Source organism: Rousettus aegyptiacus, unplaced genomic scaffold (assembly GCF_014176215.1).
Source record: "Rousettus aegyptiacus isolate mRouAeg1 unplaced genomic scaffold, mRouAeg1.p scaffold_m13_p_1, whole genome shotgun sequence".
Lineage (NCBI taxonomy): Eukaryota > Metazoa > Chordata > Mammalia > Chiroptera > Pteropodidae > Rousettus > Rousettus aegyptiacus.
The window spans coordinates 10074118-10086552 of record NW_023416284.1 but is presented as its reverse complement, the minus strand read 5'-3'; the positions used below and the strand labels follow the sequence as shown (position 1 = coordinate 10086552).

Here is a 12435-nt window from a genome sequence, read left to right as displayed (position 1 = left end):
GGCTCACCAGGCCATGGCCATGTCGGCAGCCACACCACCTTGCCCAGCCGCACCCATCATGGGTCTCTGTGTTGTCTATTTGGGGTATTTTTACCCCGGGCTGTCGCGGGGTTCCTCCTTCTTGCCATTCAGATCCCAGTTTAAATGTTGGCTCCCTCAAGAGGGCCTCTCTGACCCCCTAACTATGTTGGCTCCATCTTTGTAGCTATCTGATTTATTTTTTTTATAACACGTATCACCCTTTTTCATTTCTTTTTGTTTGCCAGGGTCTTGCCTGACTCTCCCCTCCAGACAAAAAACTACATGAGGGTACGTTGTCTATTTCGGTTACCACTAAATTCTCAGTGTCCAGCACAGGGTCTATCACACAGTAGGTGCTCAAAAATTATATGCAGGATGGACAAATGAATGAATGAACTAAGGAATGAACTGACATCTCAACCGTATTTTCTTTCAGCTACTTAGAGCCCCAATCTGCAGCCCAATCAGCTGGTCTCCTGGGCGTCCCAAGCTTGCTCTCCCCTCCCCAGAGCTCTGATGACCTCAGATGACCTCAGATGACCTCCTCTCCTTGGGAGGAAGATGGGCAGCAGCCGCTCCAGATAAAGGAGAGAGCTTGGTCCGCACATCAGCGACAGATGACTGGTGTTAGAATCGGCCAGAGCGGGGTTACGATTCCTGGACCCGCCCTTACTGGCTGTGTCATCGTAGGAAGCCATGTCATCTGTCTGAGCCTCAGGGGGCCCTTACCTGAGAAACAGATCTAGAAACATCCACTTACAGAGTCCTTACACATACCCCGCCGAGAGAGCGGCGGCACAGCGGCGGGGAGCGCTGGGGCGCTTGATGAACGGGGTGCGTGACGGCTGTGGAGCACGTCCTGCCCCTCCCCCCGCCCACAGCGAAGCTGGCTTCCACCGGGCTCCAGCCCGCCACGGGCCCGACCCGCCAAGTCTGGCACAGCCCCTGGGGCATGTTCCGGCCTATCTTCTGGGATCATGAAGTCGATGGAATCATGCCATCGACTGATGAGATCATCACTATTTGTTAGCTCAAAACAATGGAATTTTCCGTTCGCTTGACCCACAGAAGGCATCTACCCCAACTCTTCTGGTGAGAACGCTGACTCCTAGAGCAACAAAAAGACTTGCCCAGCTCTATCGCTACGAAGGTGAACAGCTGGGTCTGGAACCCGGGCTCCTCCTGCTGGGGCGCAGCCTAGAAAACTCCGGTTCTCCCAGGCGAAGGGGAACCACGGCCACCTGCGCGCGGACTCGGCTAGATCGGCTCCACTCACCTGCAGGCTGAGGCCCCGGGAGGAGAAGGCGGGGATGCAGCAGGCCAGGATCGGGCACCAGAATGGGGCTTTGCTCTTCTTGTCCTCGTCCGGGCACAGCCAGCCCGGCTGGTTCTCCTCCCCTACAGCGAGAGGAAGGGGGTGGGTGAAGCTCGTCCAAGGACCGAGGACCAAGTGGGCAGTGAGCAGCTCAGGAAGCCCAGGGAGACACCGCGGGCCGCAGAGGCCCGGCCTGCACGGTGGCCTGGACTGGCCCGGCCACTTGCCCCCCAGCACCACTCCCGCCCACCCAGGATGAAACCCGGCCTCACTCCACGGCCGTAGGTCCCTGGCAAGGAGACAGGAAGCCTAAGGCTTGAGTCCCAGCTCGACCACCTTTTTGCTGAGCAACCTTGTGCAAAGCATCCCACCTCTCTGAGCCTCGATTTCTTCATCTATGAAATAGAGGTTTTGAAAAACACCTTCGTCTTGCAGTTATTGTGAGGATTCAGTGAAAAAAACAGATGGAAAAGGATTCCAAAGGGCGTTAAGATGCTGAACTCGGTCCAGGCCCTGCTGCCTCGCCCGTTACCTTCTAGAGGTGGGAGACGGCCAGAAACCAGTAGGCAGACAGGACGGTTTGGGACCGTGATGACGCAGCCGAGCTGCGATGACGATGAAGTAGAGGACGCTCTCCGGCTTCCTTTGAAGCTCCCCTGAAATTTCCAGGGCCTCTGCGCTCAGCAGCATCCATTAAACCGCCCCCTCCACAGTGGCTCCTTCGCATGGGTCAGGGCTCCCTCACACACTGCCACCTCCAAGAAGTCCTCCGGAACACCCTGGCTACGGCGGCCCCCTTCTCCCAAGGGGAAAGACCCAAACTCGCATAGCTTTCACCACAGTATAAGATCATGGCGCCCACTTTCTCGTTTCTGCTCCGTCTCCATACGTCTCTGGAGTGTAAGCGCAGGGCAGCGGGATCTGGGCTCTATCTGCCTGACACCCGGCATGCCACCTGTCCAGAGTAAGTGTTCGGCAAACGCGGGTTGAGAGAATGGATGGGTGAACAAGTGAGTGAACCGCCATGTCTCCCAGAGAGTTCTCTCTGCCGGGGAGCCCGTCCTTCATGCTCCATACGATGTCATTGCACATGACGACTGCCTTCGCGGTGGCCAGGCAGCCGGGGTCACGGTGCCGCTATGACGCGCCCACTGTGTCCACGCGCCAGGCACACGTCCCCTGGCTTCCTCGTTACCACAACCAAGCACAGTCGGATGACGATTTCCTCTTGACGGATGATGAGACAGACACTCAGGGACCGCGCGGACCGGGTCACGTGCATGCCTAGATGGCCAAGCCCAGATGGGGACCAAGGTCTGTCTGACTCGAAGCCCTGGTTCTTTGCACTAACCCAGGCAGTATTCCAGCAACCAGCTCACCCCACTGACACCCCTGGGCATGGCCGACCCCGGACATGGTGACTCTGGACAATGAGGAGGCAGCTCTGCCTGTGCCTCGAGCTTTGGAAATGGGAGGCGAGGTCACCGAGCACACTGTCTTGATGGCAGCCCTCCCGCCCAGCACAGAGCAAGCACCGGAGAAACGTCACCGTCGGGGAGCGGGAAATGGGAGGAATCACTAAAGGGCATAAAGTTTGGGTTGTGCGAGATGACTAAACCCTACAGGTCGTCTGTACGGCAAAACCACAGTGCCTACAGCCAACAATTCCATGCTGAGAGTGTAGGGCTTATGTTAAGTGTTCTTATCACAAAAAAAAAAAAAAAAAAAAATATATATATATATATATATATATAATAAATAAGAGGGCAGGAGGAAACTTTTGGAGAGGATGGCTTTGTTTTAGCATAGACTGTGGTGATGGGTCCGCAGGTATATATACTTATCTCCAAACTCATCCAGTTGCACACATCAAAAATGTACAGTTTTCGTATGTCGATCACACCCCTATCGAGTGGTTTTTAAAAGATTCCATGGCCACCAGAGAAGGGTGGCGCCTGTGTCAGTCACAGCGAGAGAAGCCGGAATACGGTGGCAGGTGTGGATGTTCTTCGAGAAGTTAAAGGACGTTCGCAAATGTCAGGCGTTGCCACACCGACGAGCTGTTTCAGCAGGGGCCCCGGCGCCCGCCCCCACTCCCTGAGGCGGTCAGGTCGCTGCGCGGTGAGCTCACTCCCCAAATGGGGCCTCCACCCCACTGGGCCCTGGAGTCAGAGCTACATCAAGCCTGGTCCCTGCCACCGAGGCGGAGGGGCCATCCAGGGTAACGACGGCAGAGGGCGGGCATCGCCGTGCCAGAGAATGTGCGCACCACACCTCACAGCTTGCTAAGCTCTGGCCCGACACTGTCTCGTTTCATCCTCACGTCGATGCCGCCGGTGGGGACATCAACGCTTCCACGCCCATTCTACCCTGAGGAAACGGGGGCTGGGGGAAGTCAAAGGAGGGCTCAGGCGCCGAGGAGCTGAGCAGCGAGCCTGCCGTGGGCGCGCGGGGTGCTCGCCGAGCCCGCCGGCCGGGCTGCGGGGCGGCACCTGTCTCTTGGGTAGGTGCTCCCAGCACGCTGCGACGCTGCCCTTGGACAAGCCCCTGGGCAGCAAATTGAGATGGGCGAGACTTGAGTGCGTCCCTGTTCTCAAGCTCAGTCACCCAGACCCTCACCTCTGCCTGACGGGAGCCCGGCAGAGCCCCGCACCCCCCACCAGGCGGCCTCCTGGAGCTCAGTCAGGGAACATGACCCGCCCCGCCCCGGGCTCCCCTCCTCTCCACCCCCCAAGCGCCCACAGCCCATCGAGTCCCGGTAATTTATTAGTATATGTTTTTTTTAATGATCTGACCTTCTCCCTCCAGATGGTGCCTCCCCTGCCTGCGCCCGGGAACGTTAGAAGAAAACGGAGTGGCTGCTTCCCATCTGCCACTGCCATTGTCCCTGTCACAAAACCGAAGCGGCTGAGACCAAATTAGAAGGCTGCTGCGGCTGCAAACGGAAGGCTCGCTTGGGATCAGTGACATTAGGAACTGGCACCAACGGCAAAGCTGTGATTCCAACCGATGTGGAGCGGGGGCCGACTTGGCGCCCAGCTCTGCAGCGCCCACCGGACATGAGACCGGCGGGAACAGCTCGGGGCTAGAGGCCATGTCCCCGTCCACCCCGCCGCCTCCAAGCCTGCGGATCCCCACTCGGCCTCCAGCTCCGTGTCACGCTGGACACTTACCCTCTCCGGACCCGTCCCCTCATCTGGAGGATGGGGGAATGATCCAACCACTTGGAGCTCTTGTGAGCTATGAGGCCTGGTACACCCCAGACACTCCAGAAACAGTACCCATTACGATCACTGTCCCTGGTTAAGAGTCTCGCCTGTTACCTCGCTTGAGGGCGGCTGGCCTGCCCTGCTCCTCCAGCCCGACCTGCCTCCCAGACTCCTCCCAGCGCTGTGCCTTTTGATCACAGCTGCCCCAGTGGATAGCCCAGCTGCCCCTCAACCTTCCCAAATCCAAGGCTGTCTCTGAGGCCCCTCTCGCACCTCCCAGCATAGAGGGGCCTGGCGGGACCTCAGCACACGCCTGCTCCAAACACCCTTCCCCTGCAGACAGAGACACTGGTGTCTGGGGAGGCCAGGTGTGTGGCCATGGGAGGCCGGCTGGGGTGAAGCCCAAGTCATGCCCCAAGGCCACCTCAGCCACCCACTCCTGGAGGGCAGACCCACCGCTTCCAGCCAAGGGCTCGGGCAGGTCCCAGGGCTGACCTCAGGGATGGTTGAGGGTTAGAGGGGATGAGGGTTCGAGCACGCTCAGTGTACACCTCGGCTGTGCTCAGGTCTCCATAACTGGATCCGTTGCTAGGAGGAGCAATGGTGTTAACCGTGAGGACTGAGCTGGAGAACCAACCAAGTCAGCTGTGGCAAGGGAGGGGCCCCCAGCAGCGGCCGCAAGGATTTGTCCCCGTGAGCACGGGATGAGCCCGCAGCCTGCTCGGCCCAGGTCTTCTTGGGAGGTAGGAGCGGGAGGCCATGGTGGGAGAGGTTCCAGGGGCACATAGGTCAGAGATACTGAGCTTTGAGAGCTGGCTGGGGGAGAGGGAGGGGGAACACAGGAAGGGAAGGTCGGAAGCCCCCAACTTCGCCTCTTCTTTCTCTGGTGCCTTCCACTTGTCACCCTCTTCCAGAGCCTGGACAAACAGGAGCCTAACTGGCAGAGAGAAGTGGGAGGGTATTCTGGCCCCGGCTTGCCACTACATCTCGTGGGACCTTAGGCCATCTGTGAGATGCAGGCACCCCACATGCCAGCCACTGGCCGCCCCAGGCACCCTCCGCACACCATCTATGCTTGCAAGGGCCCTGAGAGTGGGGCACCGGTCTTATCCCCACTTTCTGATGGCAAATCCAGGGCATTTAGAAATTAACTCGTTCTCCGAGATCACAGGGCTGGGAAGGAGCAGAGCAGGGAGCTGAACCCAGGCGGCCTGGCTCTGCTCTGCCTGGCGCTAAGATTCCAAAACGCGGCAGGAGAAATTGCCCCTGGAGCTCGGTCGAAACGACGGGGAGAAGCCTGCCCCTCCCGGGTCCGCACGGCACGACGGCGGCCACGCTGTGAACTGAGTTCCCAGATTCCCCGGGGCCCTGGCCTTCCAGTGACACCCCCTCCTCCCGGATCCCAGGTGCCCCCACTGCAGCCTTCTCCTTTCTCTGTCTTCAGTGGATTATGATCTTGGCACACTGTAGTCAGGGAGAGAGGAAGATACAGCAGGAAGAAAAAAAAAAATAAAGGAATAACATCCTTTGTGAATAAATTTTTTTAACATATTCTATTCCTTACGGGTTCATGTTATTTTTCCCTCCCCGCCAGCCACTGCAGATAAAAAAAAAAAAAAAACAAACTGGCAAAATAAAAAGAACAAATTATTCAAGCCCCAGGGGAACCCAGGCATTCAAATAAGATTTCAAATGACTCGGGTTCCATTAAAACTTGTGCTGCAGCGGAACTGCACGGATGGAGGGCGGCTGAGCATCTTCACGGGCAGCTGAGAACCACGATACTCACATCAGTCAGCTCCTCTCCCTCCGACACCAAGCCCCACTCAGCAAAGCATCTGAGGTTCAAACGGGAGATTTAACCTGCTTTTAGAGCAGGTGTACAAACAGGACTCAGGCGCTTGCCCAGGACGCAAATGCCGCACAGGAGAGCACGTGGCCCGAGGCCCGGCAGGCAGGGGAATCAACAACGCAGCGTTTCCTCGGGCCAGAATTCCCGCAGTCCTCTGCCAGGGCTGGGGACGGCCTCTGCTTACAATCCTAGCCTGCACCCTTCCCAGGCCTCTTGGCCACCTGGAAACATCCAGCAGAGGTGTGTGCGATGTCAGCTCCAGATCCAGGAAGAAACCGAGTGAGTAGAAGCCTCTGATCCTGGCTCCTCCAAAGCCACAACCTCCCCTCCACGACCTCCCCAACAGCCACATGCCCTCTGTGCCTGGCAGCCAGAGTGACCCGCTTAAATAGAAACCGCATTATGACGCTGTCCAGCTCTCGATGCTGCAGCAAACGGCTCCTCATCGCACCCAGAACAAGTCCCACGTATCCCCCCCTGGCTTTCTAGACGACCTGCCCCCTCCCATCCACCTGCCCCATTCGCCAGCTCTGGCCACCTCAGGACCTTTGCACGAGCTGTTACGAAGCCTGGATCATTTCGCCTGGATCTCCGTACGGCTTCGGATGTCACCTTCTCAGAGGCCCTCCCTGACGGCAGTTCTGACCCCCAGGCTCAGTGCCAGTCACGTCACCCAGCTCTACCCCTATCGATTGCTCTCCACTAACGTCCACCTACCCCTCTTAAACTGTAAGTTCCTTGAGAGCAGGACTCTTTCTATTTTTGTCATTTTTTCCCCCATGCCAAAAATTATTGTAGACTCGATAAATATTTTTTTTAATTGATGAAAAACATTGACAAAAATCCTGATTTCTATCTGGAAATATCTCAGAACCTAGGGGAAATACATACTTATCTATAAAAAGATCGCAGCAGAAACAGAAACGAGAAATAAAACAAAACAAAAAGATCACCGCTATTGGTTGGAATCGGCGGATGGGAATTCTAGCACACATCGCAGAGGATAATAGCCCTGATTGGCAAGGACCTGGGCCTTCTGTCAATTCACGAAAAGCGCGAGTAGAGTAATCATAACTTGATGAGCGTGGTTTGACAGACAGAAACTCGCCAGCTCGAGGGGGCGGGATGGAGAGGGATTGAGAGTGGGCTCTGGGGCCACCTGCCCAGGGTCCGCCCATCCCCCTCCCTGCTGCGTGCACGCGGGCCAGCCACTGCGCCTCTCTGGGGAACAGAACCCTCCGCTGGAAAAAGGGGTTCACGACAGACCACCCTCTTAGAGCTATTGTGACTATGAAATGAAAGAGGTGGGTAACGTGCTCAGAAAAATGCTTGCACACAGGAAGCGCTCTGTAAAGACAGATGCTCAGTATTTTCTGTATTGTTGCGAGGAGGTACCCAGGAGGAAAAGCATCGCGGAGAGGTCCTTGGATGAAAATCAGTTTAGTCGAACCTGCATGTCTTTTTGGTAACAGCTTTGTTGTGATACAAACCAGCTACCGTAAAACCCGCCCTTTTAAAGCGCACACTTCGCTGCTTTCTGGTACATTCAGAGTTGGGTAACCATCACCACGATCTAATTTGAGAACATTTTTATCACTCCCACCGAAAAAAATTAAAAGCTTAGCGGTCCCTCTTCATCCCTCCCCTGGCCTCCTGGTCCCTGGCAACCAGCAACTTACTTTCTGTCAACACTCATCACTTTACAGATGGGGAAACTGAGGCTCAGAAAGGGGAAGTGACTTGTCCAAGGTCACGGAGCAGAGTCTCAGGACTCAGAACCCTGGCTCCAGCTGCTTCTCCGCTGCGCTACCTCCCAACTAGGGGGCCTCCCGTGCGCCCGGACGGCCCCCATGCACGCACGCACACACCCCCCAGACCACCCCTCTCCCACCCCGGCCCTCTGAGACATTCCCCTTGGGGCTTTACTCACGGAGTCCAATCTTGGCCAAGTGCAACCTATTGACCCAGGAAATCTTGCTCAGGGGGTTGGGGGTGATAAAGACCACCATGAAGCTGATGGGGCGGCCAGACCTGTGGTGAGGAGGGAGAGGAGTGTGAGGTCCCCCCAGCCCCGGCCAGCACCCAGCTCTCCCCTCCACCCACATGCCCTGGAGATCGAGCGAGGTCTGTTCAGAGCATCACGGTGTGGCCAGAGAAGCTGGTGGCGTACCCAGCAAAGCCTCAGGCCCCTGGGTGATGAGTCCCTCCACCCACCATGGTCCCAGGAGGGAGGCACCTCCCCCAGAGTGACCAGGCCACACTCCCCAGCTTGGGCCCAGGTGCCTCGGCCTAGGTGCCTAGCAAAGCCAGAGGTATCCAGCCCTCCTAGGCTGCAACTCAAGAGGCCCTTCCGTGGCTCCACCTGGTCAGCTTTCCGCGGGCCTGGTCAGACACCTGTACGTATCTGACCAGAAGCAGCTACAGGGAGGAACAGGTCTCCAGCGGGTCTGTTCCCAGCGCTTGGCACGGGGCAGTTGCCGGGTAAATGTTTGCTGAATGGACACACGAATGAAGGAAGAAAGGAGAGAATGGGGTTGTGCGCAGGCTAGAGGCAGCCGGAAGTCACTGTTGTCGCCAACTGCCTGTCACCTTGGAGCAGCAGGGGCTTGTTCCCCACCACGGCCATCCCAGCCCCCAGGAGGTGGGCAGGACCAGGTCACCAACCCTCTGGTGTATGGGGAAAAGGCAGGGGGCGGAGGTGGGGGGCACAGAGAGGGGAAGGGAGCCATACGAGGCCACGCAGTAGGTCAGTGACAAATCTGGTTAGACGTCAACGCTGCTGACTCTCAGCCTCGAGTCCTGAGCCTTGCATCCCGGGCTCGGGCCCTGCCTCAAACAACAGTGCTCTCTCTGATCCGCCTTTCCCTGCAGCCACGGCGCCTGTGTCACTTGGCCCCCCACAGGCCCCCCCACGCGGGAGGTCGAAACCTGGGCCCCGAGCCCGTCCCTGCACCAGCCCGGGCTTCGCAGTCCGACCTCTGGGCACCCGGCTCTACCTCTCGCCACGCGGCCTTGGGCTTGTCATGCAACTCTCTGAGCCTCACCTTCCCCATCTGTAAAATGGGGTAATAATATCAACTTTACAGAGCCAGGGGCGGATCTGAGAGATAGCTTTCCCCATCTCCGCCGGGCTGTCATCAGCCGAGGGTCTACTGAGCACGAGCTGCTGAGTGGGCATTAGGGGACAGGCACAGCGCTGGGGGGACGCTGGGTCTGTGAGAGGAGACCCAGGGCCTAGTCCCAGGGGGCTACGCAGTCTGATGTGAGTGCAAAGGACCCAGTGCAAATGGAACCAACCATCAGCAGCGTGTCTGAGTACCCTAACAGAGGATGGGCTTACCCCAGGTGAAAAGGTATTATTTGTTTGTTCGTCATTCATTCCTTTCGTCTACGAGCACCTACTCCGTGCCGAATGCTGCGTTGGGCGTGGCCCGCAGTGCATACACGCCAACATCGCGGCAGTACTGACGAGTAAGATGGCCCCAGGCGCCCGTTCAAGCCCCCCAACTCCGCCAGTGCCCCACCCCCCACGCCGCCGCTCACTTGTCGGGTTTCCCAGGAAGCAGGAGCCTGAGGCGGCACTTGTTGGCCGAGTGGATCTCCTCCTCCTTCACCCGCATCAGCCTCTGCAGAGCCAGGCACCAGTCCTGAGCCACGGTCATGTTCAGGTTCTAGGGTTGAGAAGAAGGTCAATGAGGTCACGGTACAGCCAGCCGACACCGCAAAAGCCACACCAGATCCTGTAGCAGTCAGGGCGCCCCAGGCGAGAGGACCCGGGGAGAAGTTCTGGAGCTCGGCCTGGAGCCCTGCTATGGGCGGTGGGCAGGCTGCCCCTGGTCCAGACCCCACCTTTGAGAGGAATACGCCCTCCCAGCAAGCTTCTTCTCCAGCCTGGAACAAGGCCAGGAAGGGGCTACAAGTCCACCGTGCAAACAGCAACAACAAAGTAAAGCCCCACAGCCAGGCCCCACTAAACCCAAACCAGAGGCCGCTCACCGGACTTCCAGGCAGCAACAGGGAGCTTAGCCACTCCTGCTGCTTGTGGGAGCTCAGAGCCAGAGCCACGTCTGGGGACTGGCCAGAAGAGTAGCCCCCTACTCTGTCTGCTGAGTCTGGGCACTGCCCACTGGGAGGAGCCTGGAGCTCCACAAAGCGTACCTGGTAGGTGCCATGCAGCGTGCTGATGAGGAGGGTGATCTGTTCTACCACAGCCAGGTCCTTCTGCAGGTCCTGCAGCTCCTGGAAGAGTCGTGGGGGGCCGAAGTACACCTTATCTGGATAGACAGAGACCCAAGTCAGCCTCAGGGGTGGGGAGGGTGCCGACGAGAAGCCAAGCACACACCTCACTGCAAAGGAGAGCTGCCGCTCCTTGGGTATGGTACCAGAGCCACAGAAGGAAACATCACCAAGCTGCTGTCTCCTGTGGGGACAGGTTAAGTCCCTAACACCTGTGATCCAGGCCACACTCGATCTATACAAAGGGTCACAGGAGAGATGAGGAGCCTTCATGGAGCCAGGAGAACGGTGGGCACTGCCCAAAAGGAGCACCGCGTGTGCAGAGGCACCACAGCCTGGGGGAGCCCGTGGACAGCAAGCTGGTCAGGCCTTACTGAGGACCTACTATGTGCCGGGTTCTATTCCAGATGTTGGAGAGAGGGATGCGAACAAGACAGACAGGGTCCCCATGGCCTGGGGGAAGCGGGGGACGTACGGGGGAGCAGAGAATCATAACTACAGACAGTGGAAGGTACCAGGGGGGTGATGGGGCAGGGATGGGGTGTGAAGATGCCCAGATCTCTGCTGATGATACGGATGGAGGGCTGGGGGCATGAGAGATGAACAGCAAGAGATAGAGCAGGAGGGATCCGCTGGATGGGGAAGCCCTTAAATGCCACACTGGGGAATCTGGGCTGTATCCTCTACACTGTGGTTTCTCAAGCTGAGGTCTTATGGAATCCTGGAGCAGGGGAAAGCTAGCGGTCCCCAACCTTCTTGGCACCAGGGACCGGCGACCCTATGAGAGTCTCTAATGCCTGACGATCTGAGGTGGAGCTGAGGCGGTGATGCCAGCACTGGGGAGCGGCTGCAGACCCAGGTGAAGCTTTGCTCGCTCATCTGCCGCCCACCTCCTGCTGTGCAGCCCGGTTCCTAACAGGCTGCAGGCTGGTCCCGGTCGGCAGCCCAAGAGTCGAGGACCTCTGCTTTAGATGATGATCTAAAAAAACCGATACACATCCTGAATCCTGGATATGATGACTTTAAAGCCACGTGGGCAGGGCCACTTGAATGGTTGCCAGCAAGGAGCAAGGAGCAAGGTGGACGGGGAGGTAAGTGATACGTTCACACCGAATGAAGGACAAAGATGGGCTCTGCGGGGGCCCCCTGACAGGTGAGCTGGCGGGCAACGCGGGTCACCACGAGGCACCCCGTGATCCGGGTGCAGAGAACTCAAAACAACCCGCCCCGTAAGAGGGCCACAGCCGCATTGTCAGCAAAACAACCCCATCCATCTCACGGAATTAACGCTGTTCATTTGAATTTTACTGTGTTGTAGCTTCACGTTTATCCCATTTGTGAGTTTGTTTTGGTTTTATGGTTGTTCAAGGGGTGTGAGCATAAGGCGTCTATTATACCTAGTCTTATATTTGCACACATTTGAATAACAATATACTAAAAAAAAATCATTCAAGGCCAACCAGGGTTCAAAGAGAATTTCTTTTTCCCCTTTAAGGGGGGGTCTGGCAGCGTATTATTCTTGTTTCAGGAATGTAGCCACAGTCGTTGAAGGAAGGGTCCCAGAGTGAGGGCCAAGTGGTCGGGGAGGGGGTCAAGCTAGGGCTGAAAGAGGCTCTGAAGAGCCTTCCTGGGGAAGGGCTTCTGGAAACAGAGAGTCGGAATGCAAATCAGCCCTTCCGGTCTCACAGGCCAAGGGACAGAGACGCAGCATCTGGACGTGGGCACAGCTGTGCAGCCCGGCCCTCCGAGGGCAAGACCGCATGATGCAACCGCTCCCTCGGAGTTCCCAGAATTGCTGACGG

The 12435-nt window shown here is 57.5% G+C and overlaps 1 protein-coding gene across 9 annotated transcripts in view; it reads right to left on the bottom strand.

The window, feature by feature from the left end:
• The window catches only part of ARHGEF10L (Rho guanine nucleotide exchange factor 10 like), a 133143-nt gene that overhangs the window by 39178 nt on the left and 81530 nt on the right, over nt 1–12435 (bottom strand). For all 9 annotated transcript variants that reach the window (XM_016128278.2, XM_016128273.2, XM_016128277.2 and 6 more), the window contains 4 exons: nt 10556–10671; nt 9941–10068; nt 8328–8428; nt 1298–1419 (listed from right to left, as the gene is read on the bottom strand). In XM_016128278.2, coding sequence (XP_015983764.2) covers nt 1298–1419; nt 8328–8428; nt 9941–10068; nt 10556–10671 — 467 coding nt within the window. The remainder of the gene's footprint in view (nt 1–1297; nt 1420–8327; nt 8429–9940; nt 10069–10555; nt 10672–12435) is intronic.